Source organism: Antrostomus carolinensis, unplaced genomic scaffold (genome assembly GCF_000700745.2).
Source record: "Antrostomus carolinensis isolate BGI_N321 unplaced genomic scaffold, ASM70074v2 scaffold48741, whole genome shotgun sequence".
In the NCBI taxonomy this organism is placed as follows: Eukaryota; Metazoa; Chordata; class Aves; order Caprimulgiformes; family Caprimulgidae; genus Antrostomus; species Antrostomus carolinensis.
The window spans coordinates 1-15,653 of record NW_010295788.1 but is presented as its reverse complement, the minus strand read 5'-3'; the positions used below and the strand labels follow the sequence as shown (position 1 = coordinate 15,653).

Below are 15,653 nucleotides of genomic sequence, written 5' to 3'. Positions count from 1 at the left end.
CGTGGGGAGTGAGTACCCGCGTCCGGTACCGGGGGCACCCGGCCCTCTGCCTCGGCCTGAGCTGGGGGCAGCGACACCGGCCCTGCCCGCAGGCCTGGACAGGGACACGGCAGTGACACTCCACCTGCCCTCGGAGCCGGGCGCCTGACCTGTGTGTAAGGACCGGGGGGATAACAGACACACTGATTCCTTCTCTTTTTAATGCTAGTTCTGATAAATTCGGGATCAAGGCATGAAGCGAAATACCTCAGTGGCATCTCCCACTTCTTGGAAAAGCTGGCCTTCTCCGTGAGTACCGAACCTGTCATCACGGGGTCCTGGAATCTGTGTGAGACACCGTAAATCTGCACAGAGCCTGCTCCTCACAGTGGCACTGTGGGTTTGATCTGTTTAAATAGATGGTGATGGGATTCCTAGTTAATTATTGTGACCATAATTATATTTTGAAAGTCTCTTGTGCTCCCACCTCCGAGGTTAGTGAGTATTTAGCAAGTTAAAGAATGTAGAAGATGCTTGTTCTGGGTGACACTGAAGGATTATAAACAGTCATGGCTTTACTAATTAATAATACTGGTATCTTCTTTCTTAGTCCACAGCTCAGTTTGGCAGCAAAGATGAAATTCTCCTCACCTTAGAAAAGCACGGGGGCATTTGTGACTGCCAGGCATCGAGGTATGATGTTCCTCTGTGCTCTGTTACCTGCGTGGTCGTAACACCGACAGCAGTTTGAGTTGCTTTTTCTGGTGTGTGACAGTAAAAGCCACTTTTTGCTTCTAAGCAGCAGAAATCCATTTGTGGCAACTGCTAAGAAGCTACAAAAGCAAACCCAAAAGGGTTATAAAAGTAATTTCTATTTCCTTTTGAAAGCATTTAACGATAATGGTCAAGCAGCTTTATCTGTGATTTCCTGATGCACGTTTACTGAATGATTAGATGTGACTTCTCAGTGCAGAACCTGTCTGCTTGTGTTGCAGGGACACCATAATGTACGCTGTTTCTGCTGATGCCAAAGGCCTGGACACCGTGGTCAACTTGCTGGCTGATGTAGCGCTACAGCCCAGGTTATCAGGTCTGGAAACATGAGTGTCTGTCTCAAAAAGACTCCCCAACTCATGACTTGCTATTAGACTTCAGAATTCTTCATTAGATTGTGCTGATTGAGAAGTTATCATGTAGCAGCTGGGTAGTTTGCGTGGTAGTTGTTACCTCTTGCATCTCTTGTTACAGATGAAGAAATTGAGATGACTCGAGCAGCGATACGATTTGAGCTTGAAGACTTGAATATGAGACCTGATCCAGAGCCTCTCCTCACAGAAATGATCCATGCGGTAACACACTGTAAAGTCTCCCTTGCGTGCAGTCCCCTGGAGGAGACGTGCTGCCTTCTCTTCCACAGTCATTCCTCAGTTTCAGGGTCTACTTTAGACTGTTCTGAAAACAGATTTTTCTGTTACTCAGATTTCAGTGGGGATAGGGAGAATTTTGCTGTCCCCTGACTTTGAAATTCCACGTTCTACACACATGAAAGATTTTAACCTAAACTAAAACTATCTGTAGCTCATCTTTGTTGACATGGGTGACAACATGTTGTTGAGTTATGCTGACATTAGTGAAATAACACTCAGCCTTTCTTCTCCTTTATGCCTCAATCAGGTAGGCAAAATTCTAAGCAGAAAGAGAAGGTTTAGATGGAGGGCGGTGAAGTTGTTACTTCAATGTATCTGTTTCCTTTTAGGCAGCTTACAGAGACAACACAGTCGGACTGAACAGGTTCTGCCCAGTGGAAAATACTGACAAAATTGATCGCCAAGTCCTGCATTCGTACCTGCGCAACTACTACACGCCAGAGAGGATGGTGCTCGCTGGGGTGGGAATCGAGCACGAGCAGTTAGTGGAGTGTGCAAAGAAGTATCTGCTTGGAGTGGAGCCAGTGTGGGGCAGTGGGCAGACCAAGGACGTGGACAGATCTGTGGCTCAGTACACAGGAGGCATTGTCAAGGTAAAAGGAAGGTAGAGGTGGCACCACGCCTCTTCTTTTCTATTGGGAGGTGCAGATTTGGAATTGAGCTGATTTCTTTTCTACAGGCTTTGCATTTCTAAAATTACATACTGTTCATGTAGAAATAGAGTCTGTGAATATGCAGCCAGAACTGGCTATGACAGCCATTATCTGGGTGACAGGTTAATTATTGGGAATGTATCAAGCTGGATACAACAGAGGTGAAAATCAGTCCTAATAATTTGTCTGCCCTTCCCACAGGTTGAAAAAGATATGTCAGATGTAAGTCTGGGCCCTACTCCCATCCCAGAGCTTACCCACATCATGATTGGGTTAGAAAGCTGCTCGTTTTTAGTAAGTATCAACCTGAAATCCTTTTTTTTTGGGGTGCCCTGTACTTGAAGAATCCCAGACTACTATCTCATTATATAAACACTGGCACTCTTGCTGCTGATGCTGCACGTACAGACGACAGCTTTTTCACCGACAGTTTGATGAAGGCACTGACCTTTACACTCTTCTTGTGCCATGTTTCTTTCTGAGTTTTTTTTCTCCCTCTTTGCTCATCCCAGACTCTTGACAACTCTGCTCCTAGCTGACTGAATTTCTTGTTGCAATTCAGGAGGAAGACTTCATTCCCTTTGCAGTATTAAACATGATGATGGGAGGCGGTGGCTCTTTTTCAGCTGGAGGGCCTGGCAAGGGCATGTTCACCCGACTGTACCTCAATGTGCTCAACAGGTTTGTTTGCCTTTCTATTTAAGGGACAGCAGAAACAATCTTCTCTAGCAGGTTCACAGGGAAAGCTTCATCTTTTGAAAGCCAACACCCCCAAGTTTTACATCAGCTTATTCTGCCTGAAACATGTGGGACTGATTTGACATTGGGCATTTTGAGAGGGTGAAAGTAAAGGGCAGAAGTGACCAGGAATCCTGTCTTCCTCCACTAGCCCAATCTATCCTTTAATCAGGGGTTAATAACAGAATTGGCAGTAGATACCAGTAACACTGCTCTGTATTGTTCTGGGTTTGGTCTCAAGGATGCAAGTGGAGAGAAGAAAATAGATGGCACATGCAGACATTGTCATAAACGGGGATTGACAATTCTCATTGGCACTGCTGAGAATCCTGAAAATGCACTAGGACAGGACTCGCTGTCCATGTTTGTTTAATTTTTACATTTAAATGCTGTTTTTTAAAAATTTTAAAATACTGTTTGTATATTCCCAGGCACCACTGGATGTATAATGCAACCTCTTACCACCACAGTTATGAGGATACAGGTCTCCTGTGTATACATGCCAGTGCAGATCCAAAACAGGTATGTAGTCCTGTATCAAAGACAGGTGTAATCACATCACTTACTGCCAGACAGTAACATTAACAGAATAAGCGTTGTTCTAATCTTCTTTCAATTATCTGTTTTCCCTAGGTTCGAGAAATGGTGGAAATCATCACAAGAGAATTCATTCTAATGGCAGGAGCAATAGGAGAGGTCAGCAGCCTACCTTGCAGACTATGCAGATGCTCTTTGAGCTGCAATAAAGCATTGCTCTGGCCTTGCTAGAATGAGTTTTTGTAGAAAAGTATGTTACGTGTTTCTGTAAAAGAATATAGTAACTTGAGCAACACATTTACAAAGAGGAAGGTGTTTGCAGAACTGTCACATGGTATCTTGTACCAGAAAGCAGTGGCCAGACTTTTTTGAACATCTATTTGTATTTGCTGCTCATTTACAGGTAGAACTTGAGCGAGCAAAGACGCAGCTGAAGTCCATGCTCATGATGAACCTTGAGTCTCGGCCAGTTATCTTTGAAGATGTGGGAAGGCAAGTCTTGGCAACAAACACAAGGAAGCTACCTCATGAGCTCTGTGCCCTGATCAGTGAGTAGACAATGCTTTTCCTTGCCTTGGCTGAGTTGTAGGTATAGTTGGGGCAGAGCAACTTACAACATATTATTGTAGCACCGATGAATTGCCTTCGAAAGCCTGGGGACATAAATAATACAGATACATATTTCAAACCGATCTTCTCAATTGCTTGCAAGCTAGCACAACGCTTGGTTCTGTCAGAAGGGAAAAACAGAAGCATGGTACAGAAGGTCTAGAGTTATTGATTGGTTTTCTGAGCATGGGGTCCGATTCAGCATCATAATAAAGCTTCTTCATGCTACTTAGAATGTTGTCACAACTCTGGCTTTTTTTTTTTTTTTTCCTGCAGGTGAGGTGAAATCTACAGATATCAAGAGAGTGGTCACTAAGATGCTTCATAAAAAACCAGCTGTGGCTGCACTGGGTGACTTAACAGATTTGCCCACTTACGAACACATCCAGGCAGCACTTTCCAGTAAGGATGGGCGACTCCCTCGGATGTACCGGCTCTTTCGATAAAGCAGAACATCTTGCACACGTCTGACAGACTTGCTTCTTTTTTTTTATATGTTTTTTTGATTACAATATTGCTGCAAGCCCTTCCCTCCCATCTTTCCAGACATGGAGCTATGCTATAGCTGAACAAGGCTGCTTCAGAACACCGGACTGTGAAGAGCTTGTTATGTTGGGCTTAAAAAGCCCACCCTGGCTCTAGATGAGTACTTTCACCCTCTAAGTAGGTTACAAGAGAAGATGAGTGTATACAGCCTTCTCTTGGCACTTGGGAGAACACAGAAAACCAAACTATTCCTCACTACAACTGAAAGCATGTATCTTGAGAAGAAGTAAGTCACTGCTGTGTGTTTCCACTTAATGGTATCAGTGGTAGAGGTGGGGTTGTCACACTGGAGGCCCTAGTGTGTGCCCTCAAGGAATGTGGTGGCCTGTTAAAGAGCTTGGCTTAAATAGCTAAATTCAAAGAATATTTATAGCTGTTACCAAGGTGAACAAAGACTTGGTCAAACGGAATTAGGAAAATACTAGTTATTATCCATGTGAAGTGAGGCAACAAGTTTCCTGCAGTCCAGGTTTTGTTACAAGCATCGTGGATCCATTTCATCAGTGTAATTTACCTTCTGTAGTACTAGCAGAAGTCACACGTCTGGAAACAACTTCATAATTTTGCTAGACCGCAGAGGAAAGCAGACCTATGGCATAAGTAAGTTTCTGTGGAGTTCATCTACAGAAATAGTATGCTACATGGACACTTACTCTAGAATGAAATCAATCCTATTCAGGTTTTTCACCTCCAAGTGAACTATGCTAAAGAATAAAAGTTCTTTTACTCCAGAGCTGGTATACAAAGTTATTAAAGGAGTTGCTGCTGCTGCACCTTAAACTCATACCTACTTTCTTAATTGTCACTCAGATGAACTTAAGGCCTTGCAAAAAGATGTTAATTGTCAGTCTCACAGCAGAGATAGATGTTGCTCAGCTGTAAGGATCAACAAAAATGACAACATGTAGAAAGCTTATGATCTTGAAAGCGACTGACACCGTATTACAGAAAGACATGAAGCTAAGTGCCACGCATCTGACCTACTGAAGAAATGGAGACCCAAAAGAGAGGAATCAAACATTTGATTCACATAATGTCCTAATATATGGGCTTAAAAATGTAGACAGCTGCACTGCAGCACTTCACTGGCTCGATGTGTATTGTAAGGAGCAATCAAACTGGGAGCAGAACACTGTGAGGCAGCTATTACCTGCTTTATTCTCATACCTTTCGTCATGCAACTGTAAGAAATCATGTTGCATTGCTTCTTGTGGAACCCACAGTATGGAAGTCCTGTTCAGTTGTTGTGTATGTTTGTAAGAAAATAAAGAAACCTGTAAATGACTGGAGCAAGTAGTAAAGAGTTCTGAAATCCACCACTAATGGCTGGTTTCTTGAACTGGCAGGTGAAATGTGCTTTGTTCCATGCAAATGATCCCAAAGAAATCTGTCCTGCTCTTCCAGCTGAAGACAAAAGGCCTAGGTCACCCAAACAGTTAGCGTGCATCACACAGTCAAAGAACTCTAGTTCTGACAACCCTGCAGTAAGAGCTGGTTCTCATTTAAGGTATTGCATTAATTTATTTTTATTCCTTTAAAAAGAAAGGAAATCCAAATACTTGATGGCTACAGACAGGTCAGTGCCATAAACGTTTGTACCGCAGTACAGAAGCTCTGTCTTTGGGCAGGTTGCATAGTTAGTGGCACTTCCTCCGAGTTGTTTGCATGGTGTTTTACGTACTAAGGTGATTAATGATCCAGCCGATCTGTGCCCATGAAGAATTTTTAAGTATTAGCTGTACTTAACATTTTACCAGTGCCATACTGGTCCATGTAGTATGTTTAACCTTCAGACAACACTACTTCAAAAATAGCACGTTATTCACAGTTCACTGAATAGCAAAAAATAAAAACAAAAGGAATGAACTGTAATCAGAGGTAATGGAACTGCGCTGATCTGACTTGCTGCAGTTTCTCTGCACACTTCCCTAGAATACTCACTCGACATCGTAATCACTTTGGTGAAGCATTACACAGTAGTTGTACTTTGACTTATTTTCAACTTCAGTGTCCTGCTGCTGAAGGCAGGTAGTGTTCTGTCACCCCTGGGAAGGGTGAGTTGAGTTTAGGAAGGGATTGTTTCAAACAGTCTCAACAGCCAAACACGTGGTGTGAGAGACTGCTAATTTACCCCCTTAGCAACAGAAGGCCTATAAAATAATTGTCAAAAGGCAATGTTTCTACACTTCGAATGTAAAGTAATACATTCACATGGATCTTGGTGTAGAGGACTAAAAAAGCCCAACACAGGAGCACCATCCTTACACAAAGCTGCCCAAGTGCCCTAACTGGTCCCTGTTACACATTTTACAGAATACCGTACACTTGGCTACAGATGAGGAGAAAAAAAACCCCAAACCCACAACATACGTAAGCTAACCAGATCAAATCAAACAGACAAACAAAAACGTTCACCTTTCTGCAGGCTTTTCTGAGGTCCCTGCTCCCGGTCATGCATATTCCAGAAGCTGTGCTCCCTGTGTGGAATCATCTTAGAACCAAGAGACTGCATCCGGTTGCTTCCAAAGATAGTATGGTTAAAAATAAATTAATTACATCTGTTGGGATGGATGTCCTAAATAACTGACTCCATTTTCTTCAGCAAAAGCACTTGAGCTACATGGATTAGCTCATGCAAATGAATCCAGGATGAGGTTTAAGACATTCTCCACAAGCCACAGCAACTGCCAAGAGGTGCTTAAGCAGACAATTCCCTGCAGAGTTTGCTGTGGCCTGAAATCCTCTTTCCGGGCACCTCTAACACAAGCACTGCAGAGTTCTCGGCTCAGGAAACGCTACACACGCTGCTGGATTTTTGGTCCTTTTGCTCTTGCCGTTTCTGAAGTTCCCTTGTAATCCGCCTCTTTATTCCCATTAAATAGAGTTCTCTGTCAAACTGTCCTGCAGCAAGTGGAATGCTACAATAGAAACACAAGCAATTAGATCAGGGCACAAATGCATTCTTCTCATTTGCTCAACATTTCCCAACCAGTCCATACAACAAAGGCCAGAAACCTAATTTTTATTTTCTTAAGGCATTTAGCTACTGCTGTGGGAGAAAATGGGTAAAACAAAGTTCTTCCACAGCAGGAAGTTACGGTTTCTCACAATACATTTAAATTAAGAAAATACTGGTTGTAAAAGGCAAATATACTTTAAATTTAAGCATGAACATGCCTGCATTCATAAGGTACATACGTGGAGGACATTCTTTATGACCCTAAACCAAAAGCCACTCATTTGAAAACCTAAACTGGCTTTCTGTTAGCTTGGTCTATTCACTGGTATGGTTCATGCACAACAGTTCTTACCTTGGTCTGTTCTAGAGAGGCTGGAAGGAAACTCCAGCAGCCCAGCTTCACAGATTCTGCAATACTTCTATTTACTCGGTATTTAATACTCATAAACAAAAGAAATAAATCACAATTCTAACTGCACTGCTGACCAAGGGCTTTGAGAAATCACCATTTTCTAGATAACCAGGTCTCGAAATCCCTGAGCATGCTACTCGCAGAAAAGAGACTTCACTAAATTTCAGTGACTTAACAGAATTTTCTAAGGAGTTTTACCAGCACAGCAGCCCACAGCGGGACATTAGAAACTTGGAGGATCTCAAAATACTCCACTGACATACAACTATGTTGAAATGCAGCCACCACTGGGGAGAGAAAACAGCGCTGATCCCAAAGAGGGAAAGAGGAACAGAAGAGCTGTCCGTGCTGACAGGAAAGGGAGAGCTGCATCTCAGAGGAAACACAGATTTAGTCAATTGCAACGGACTCCCTTTATCTCCCTCAGGAGGATTAAGGGACCTGGCAGCAGGGATTTCAGATGTCAGTGCAAGGTTTAAGTGCTCTTACTGCCCTGACCACTGAGAACATATATTGGGTAAAAAACAAACAGGCTGCAGAGAGCTACATGGGATTAACTCTATTTCAGGGACTGCCCTGAGAGGACAAACTCTGAGCAGGAGCATGTCCTCAGGATGACTGGAGCCATGTGCAATCACACAGAGTGGCATGAGGAGGTACTAACTTGTCTCTGCCAGGTCTCACTTTCACACGGAACAAGGCAAATACAGGCCGATGGTCTGAAGTTTTGATCACAGGACAAGATGAGTACTTGACAGCATGGATGTCATCTCTGTACCGACTGCGGTATACAACTCGATCCTGGGAGGCAGAGAGAGAGGGGAGACTGATGGTAACTCCCTTTGCACATCCACCCTGGAAAGAAGCACTGGTTCACAAGAGACAAATCCTCTCATTTGTCACACCTCACTTAGTGAAATTAAGTGTCTTGGACAGGGATGCATTCATGAAGAGTGTGTGTCTGAACCCAATAGCAGTTCTGTGTCCAGCTTGGAGCACAGGGGAGAATACACTGGAACAGGGTGTAAGGCAGGAATAGTAAGATTAGCAGCCCCTGCCAAACTCTTCCTGTGCTCACAATCAACAATCCTTTCTTCCAAAGCAGTTCCACATACCCTGTTGCCCTTAAGCAACAAATCTCAGCATGACTGTATCTCATGCAGACCATCTGTGGAAGGCAGCTTTTTCTCACAGGTGAGAATCCCCTTTGGAGGCAGATGTGAGGCTGAGCAGCCCTTCTGAGCATGCTGCTCTGAAATCATCCCTTACCGTGTAGGAAGGAGTCCTTTGTTTGGAAGTGGTGTCATAGCTGTCCTTTCCTATGTCAAACTTGTAGGAAGGACGGAAATGAATGTCAGCCTCTTGGAATCCTTTGAAAATAGACCCTATAAGGCAAGGAGAGAACAGCATGAACAACAAATTCCTCCTTCACAGGAACATGGCACACTTTCTGCATTTATTCAACACTGCTAAACTACTGCTGGCTAGAAACTGCAGGCATGTATATACAATGACTAGAAAAACATGGGCATGGACTCTGGCAAAGAGGCAAGCTCAAGCTGTTACACAGCAAGGATGAAAAGCTAGTCAGTGACTATTTAAACAAACAACACTTGATACATGCGCTTCCCCTTCCACTGAAAGCTCATGATCCTTTGCAAATGCCAGCTATTCAAATCTAAACGCCCTAGATGTTGTGAGAGAATGATGTCCAGTTTACAGAGGAGTCAGATGAAAAAGAACAATAAACAGCTTGGGAGATTACACTATGTATAGCAAGATGCTACAGCAAAAAGTCCCTAGGATAGACTAACACTGGATTTGACAACTGCTGACTTCCCTTTTGAGAGAACTTAACATCAGAAAGCAGTGCAGGTCTCCAGGAAATAGGGATTTGGCTGTAATTATTTCTATGTGGAGATATCTTTGTTCCTGGAAGCTAAGGAGAAAAAATAGCTGTCCCTCACCCCTACTCATTTCACTAGTAAGCTGGTCATACACCAGTAGCTTGGACATGTCTGTTTCTGGGTTCTGGTTCAAGATGGAATCCACGGTCTCACGATCCTTATTTAGTCGGAAGTTGAAGTCACCAAACCAGAATACTTCATCAAACCGAGTTGTGACATCACCTGCAAATTCAAGCCAGAAGTGTCAGTATAAAAGCAAACATCCTAAAGAGTTCTGAAAGCAAAAAACAATCTCAAACTCTTATTTCCTGAATCTCCTTTTGACTTTTAAGGAAAATTAAAGTATATGATGTAGCTACATGCTCATTAAAATGAGCATAATGGTATTTGGCAAACAATATGCTGACCTGTGTATACGCAAATTAAAATAATGTTCTCTCTTAAGTTTTGAAATAATTTCTACTTGTTCTAGAAAACACTTGGAAAGTGAAACACGTCCATGATATTGATAAAAATTACACCAAAATCTTATCCCTGTTTTGAGGAAAAAATACATCACATTGAAATTACTTTTGAATTTTCTATCTCCCCCTCCATTTTAAATTTTCCCTCTCAAATTCCCCCCAAAATTATGCCCTACCTAAAAACAACAACAAAAAAAAAGTCATGTGAATAATAACCATTCTCAGAGAAGATGACCTGTGGCCTCTTTTTATACCATCTCCAATCAGCAGTCTCAGTCTGTCTTCCTTAGCATAGACTGAAAGACAATGCACAAACTCTGTTCATTTGGGCTCCCACACAAACATGGTTTCACACTTACTAGAACTGGATCGATACGGGTTTGTGTCCGGAACGTTCTTGGGAAGTGTAAGGGCTTGAATGGTTTTATTGTAGTCCAGTTTCCTCTCATTCACCTTACTGTCCCCAGCTGAAAGACAGAAATCCCATTATTGCCAAGAAAGCATCGTTTTCATTCAATTACCATTTCTGGTTATAACAGGAGCTTCCAAAGGACATCAGACATTTTCCACATGTAAAGTGTAACACTCTGACCCAGGGAGCATACAGACTAAGAAATAATGACAGAAAGTATGGAAAAAGGGATACAATTGTGCAGAGTTAATTTCTGGTTTTCTAAACACAGTTCTCTTCTAAGTTTGCTACCAAAAAATCCTCTTCCCTTACTGTTCTCAGCTCAACAATCCTGAGCTTTGACTCGAGCCTGTCGTGCTCCTCCATCCACCTGCAGCTTTTTTATCTTTGTAAAGCAACGCCCCTCCTCCCTCGATCAGGACACTTCTAACAAAGTTATAAATGTCTCACATGTGAAGTGGGAGGTGATGAAGAGAAAGGAGGTCCCAAAAAATGTGAAGCAGATTCCCAGAGCTCCCTTAGTTTTGATCTGAGACACGATTCGAGTTGTCACTGTGGCATACTCCACTTCTGGAAGGAGAAAAAAAAGCTGCTGTTACTGAAAAGTCTCTAGAGACAGGGAGCAAGAAAGTTAGGCAAGGGAGAAAAGGACAAGACACCCGATGGCAGCAGTCCTTTCACCTCCCCACTCCCCAGTTCTTACTGGACCACACACCTGAGCAGAACCAGATCAGGTCCCTGCGAATGAAGACCGACATGTACAGCACCCCATGTGCAGCAGAGTAGAGCATGACGTAGTGAGGGCCTAGCGTCTCTTGCAGGCGGATCTCCCACTCTCTTCTGCAGGAAAGAACAACAGCTGGATCACAAGGACAGTACAAGAGACAATAACCAGGGAAGGAAATCAGCACTGTGAGAACAGAGCAATCCCTCTGATAAAGAACAGCAAAGTAAGCGTAAGCAAAACCTCCACTGCCAAAGTGATGCTGCAGTGGAGGCTGGTCAGTCTGACGTCTAACTCCACACATCTCATGCAGCTGCTCTGCATGTTGGTGAGAGTAATACTGCCACTGCATTGAGCAGCTTGCAGATCGGAGGAAAAGAGAGTGCCACTGGGAATATGTACTAAAAAAGCAGAGTCTGACTTCAACCTGCTCTTCTAAGGTTGGTCAGTCTCACACAGAATAGAAATCTGCATCAATGTACTACTAAGGAGCACGTTGTTGGTAACGCTAACAGCCAGCCCGTGAGCTAGCTCACAGCCAGCTCAGATCTGTGGTGATGCCCACTGAAATCAAATCAGAGTTTTGCCATTAGCTGCCCTGACAACAGGACCCAGTCCTGTATTTACAGATTTTTGTGATATTTTCCTCTTAAAAAACATTTCCTCTGGTGCTCGTGCAATGGAATTCACAAACTTATTAAACAGGTGGTTTATTGAGAATATGAGGGAGACTATTTCCAGACTAACTAAAACCAAAGTAACTAGTTAACAAGAAAAGAGGGTGGTTCATTACATTGTTTTTGCTACCTGTCTGGACAGCCTTCTTGAACCCCAATGACATACATGTCCTGGGCATAGTCAGGATCTGTTGGTAATAAGAAGTCATCCAGATTCACTGGAAGTTCCTATTATTAAAAAAAAAAAAAAAAAAAGAAAAGAAAAAAGAAAAAGGACCAATATTAACTACGCAAAGGTTTACTAGAAGAGGGCAGGCAAAGTCCAGGCAAAGCTACAAGTTCCACAGCACACACAAACAATTCAGGCTTCAAAAAATACCTTATGTGATAATACTAAAAATTCTCCTTCCCAAAGGCAGAATTCAACTGCTGTCGCTCCAGCAGTGACCAAGACTCCACAGTTGAGCCATGTGGGCCAGAAATGTCATGTTTCTAATTTCCCGTGGTGCTTACTTTTACCAAGCTCATAGGCTATTTACTGAACATCCCAGGAGCTGCTTGTGTTCTTCCAAGCATAGCTCCTCAGTCACCTGGTAGAATCAATCTCGAATTCCTAGGCTATGTAAAGATGTAAGCAGGAGACTGAGAGATGTTCTCATAAGCACTAAACTGGCAGTCATTTTCTTATGACCCCAATTGCAATGAAGCATAAAGGAGCTGCCACAAAAAGCCAGAGTGCCACTAGCAAGCTCACTGGTTCACATCCAGTATCTGAGGAACCCCATCATGACAACTCCCTCACTAAGCTGAGCATGCATGAGAGGGCCCTATAATTTGATAAAGACAAAGAACTCAGGTTGATGAGGAACATAGTTGTGAACAGCAAAAAAACACTGCACCAGCTCTTGTAGTAAAGCTGGGGTAAATTTATCACTACCAGAAGACCTGTGGAGACTTACGTACACATACCTTCTGACCCTGCATATTCCAGGTGGCCACAAAAATTCCAATGTTCCGATCAGGGAAATATCTACTAAGTTCTTCTGCTCCCAGTAAGGCACCACTTGCCAGAAGGCTGCCTTCCAAATAGCTTCTGTGAACAGAAGACCCACAAATGAGCATCTAAGGAAACAGCATGACAGTGGAATATTGATTGGTAACGCCTGAATCTTGAGTTCATCAAGAACATACCTTTATCTCAATAAATAGGCATCTAGTATTTATGTATTGCTCTGCTTGCCTAAAGTTCCTTATAAATTTCCAAACCTTATACAGAGTTTATGGATTATATGCAAGAAAACAAAACTATTGTCATAAACCGGCCTTTTCAAAGCCAGGACACGAGTGTAACGGTGAGACTGATGCTGGGGCAGAGGAGCTCCTGCGGGACAGTGGAGCAGTTCACAGTATGTGACCTGATCCTGCCAGAAGCCAAACAAGTTCAACATCTGCAGAGGACCCTCAGCACCTTACAGGATTGTGACAGTACTGCACACACTGCATGATGGTTTCAAGCTATTTGCAGGGTTTTTTTCCTGCAGTTTAATATTTCAGTTCAAGCCCAGTGTGCTTTTAGATTAAAAAACCCCATTTTTTTCCCAACTGTTAGCATGTACAGCCCTCTTAATTTTCAAAACAGATTACTTAAATATTACAAGCAAGCTGACAAGAAATCAAATTATACTTACAAAAATAAATAAATAAATACCCAGCTGAAAGGAGTAAAAATAGAGTACTTGTACTAATCTCTTCATCTTCAAACTGTCCCCGGTCTCCACAGCAAGTTAAACAGCACAGAACAAGTTTTGTGCTTTACTGATCGGTTGGAAATTCTGTGCCTTTGCCCCAGGAGGATTCTGCAGGGCAGCCAGCTCCCTGCTAACACACCCCAAACTTTGCCAGGAGAAACTGGGAACCATACCTGCTTCGAACATCCTTGGAGCGAATGGGAGTGAGCAGGCTGAACGTGGATTTCATGGAGTCTGTGGAGGAACTATCATAGACCATCCCGTTGCCATGTAGCTTGGTATCGCTCAAGCTGCCGCTTACCCTCCCAAACTTGTGCTGAGAATAATGTCGATAATCCACACAATCTGAGTCGATCCTATTAGCTGTCCTCAGTGTGTGAGAGGCCACATTGAGCTCCATGGGTGGCAGAGGTCGAGCCGGCATTATTTGGGCCAGCCGGGGTTTGCCGCCTGCAAAGGCTTTCCCCCGCAGAAGGCCACCAAAGGCACTGGAGATCTCGGAGGCTCGTTTCCCCAGGTCAGAGGTGCCTCCTCTGCTCTTCCCCATGGAACTGGTTTCTGAGGCATCTGGTGAACCACGCGAGGAGTTCTGCCGGCAGCACTGCTGGCAGGGGCTTGCCCTAACCCTGATGGGAGGGCTGAGGGACGCTTCCTGCAGGGAACCGTTTGAGGAACTTGTCTCATTGGGATCAGTCAGACTTTCCTGACTTGTTCTAAGCCGTCTCCACCTCCTCCAGCTTTTCTCATCTAGAGATGCAGCACGTTCCAGCCGGGGTTTCAGGGGAGGTCTTGGAGTAACCAATTTAATTTTCATATTAGCTTTGAGTTCATCTGGTAGAAGCTTTAAAGTTTCATTTAAAGATGTCCCTACACTTGGAGGATCTTCAAAGGTAAGCACCCCATTGCCACTGGCCTCTTTCTTCGCTGCTTTGCCAGCTTTTTTAGCGTGCAGGTCCTGTACTGCTCCACCCTCCATGCTCTGAGTAACACATGTCCCCGAGTGCTGCGGAAATCCATTTGGAGTACTCATTCTCCCTGGGGTACCAGCTACGGACACTGCTCCATAGGAGAAGTTCCTCACAGCATAGTTTCCTTCCCTTGCTTACCCTGTAGGTTCACAGGACTTTAACCAAGCCAGAAAGACATGGAAATTGAAGACAGCTCAGTCTTTAGTAGGGAATGAAAGACAGGTGTATGATACATTGTCTGCAAAATTTCAAGAGGTGAGATACCTGGATTTCCCCAAGAGAAGCACATGAGAATGAAAAGTTATTGAGCTGTAAACTCTGCTCCTTAATCAGAAAACAAGCTCATTACAGGACCACAATTCCCATCTTAACATAACCTTGTTAGAAAACCAATGTTATTTGCTTTTTTTTACTCAAGAGCAGAGCAGTGAACCGATTTCCTCGCTGCTGTAGGCATCACAGCCTTGTACAGGCTTCTTTAAGAAAAGGTTGTGCATCCTGTTAGCATGAAAGGAAATTAAAACTGCACATGAAACAGAGCTTGTTCTCCCCGCTGTACAGTGAGTCACCAGCATAACCAGCCCCCGGGCTGCCCACAGCACTGGGTGCCAGAGGCCAGGAAATTTCCAGCCATCTCAGCTTCTACCGTGATCTCCCAGCGCGAGATCGCCGACACCTTTTCTGGCTTTGTACCAACCCTCAGCCACCACCGCTGGAACCGAGAAAACATCTGAGGAAAAGCTTAGGGACAGGGAATCGGGGTTTAAGATAAAGTACTTCGGGGTGAGGCGCCAGGTTATTGTTGTTACCGCAGCCCCGGGTCCCCACTGCAGCCGTACGCGCTGTAGCTCTGCGCTGGAGATACAGAGTCCTGTTAAACTCACCAGAAGGCT

General features: G+C 43.7%; 2 protein-coding genes across 2 annotated transcripts; one reads left to right on the top strand and one right to left on the bottom strand.

Moving 5' to 3' along the window:
* Window positions 1-208: 208 nt before the first annotated feature.
* On the top strand, window positions 209-4,465 carry PMPCA (peptidase, mitochondrial processing subunit alpha; the record flags this gene model as incomplete). The annotated part of the gene is made up of 11 exons (XM_010178076.1): window positions 209-288; window positions 590-672; window positions 975-1,069; window positions 1,228-1,328; window positions 1,736-1,999; window positions 2,261-2,353; window positions 2,622-2,740; window positions 3,229-3,319; window positions 3,431-3,493; window positions 3,738-3,882; window positions 4,220-4,465. Coding segments are annotated over 11 exons (1,304 nt in total), but the record flags the coding sequence as incomplete, so codon positions are not given.
* A 2,506-nt stretch (window positions 4,466-6,971) lies between these two features.
* On the bottom strand, window positions 6,972-14,822 carry INPP5E (inositol polyphosphate-5-phosphatase E). The gene is made up of 10 exons (XM_010178075.1): window positions 13,966-14,822; window positions 13,014-13,137; window positions 12,175-12,272; window positions 11,359-11,483; window positions 11,094-11,213; window positions 10,591-10,698; window positions 9,828-9,989; window positions 9,130-9,245; window positions 8,525-8,661; window positions 6,972-7,407 (listed from the first exon to the last, which is right to left on the bottom strand). The coding sequence occupies exons 1-10, from the start codon at window positions 14,820-14,822 to the stop codon at window positions 7,275-7,277; spliced, it is 1,980 nt and encodes a 659-aa protein (XP_010176377.1). The 3' UTR covers window positions 6,972-7,274.
* Window positions 14,823-15,653: the final 831 nt, after the last annotated feature.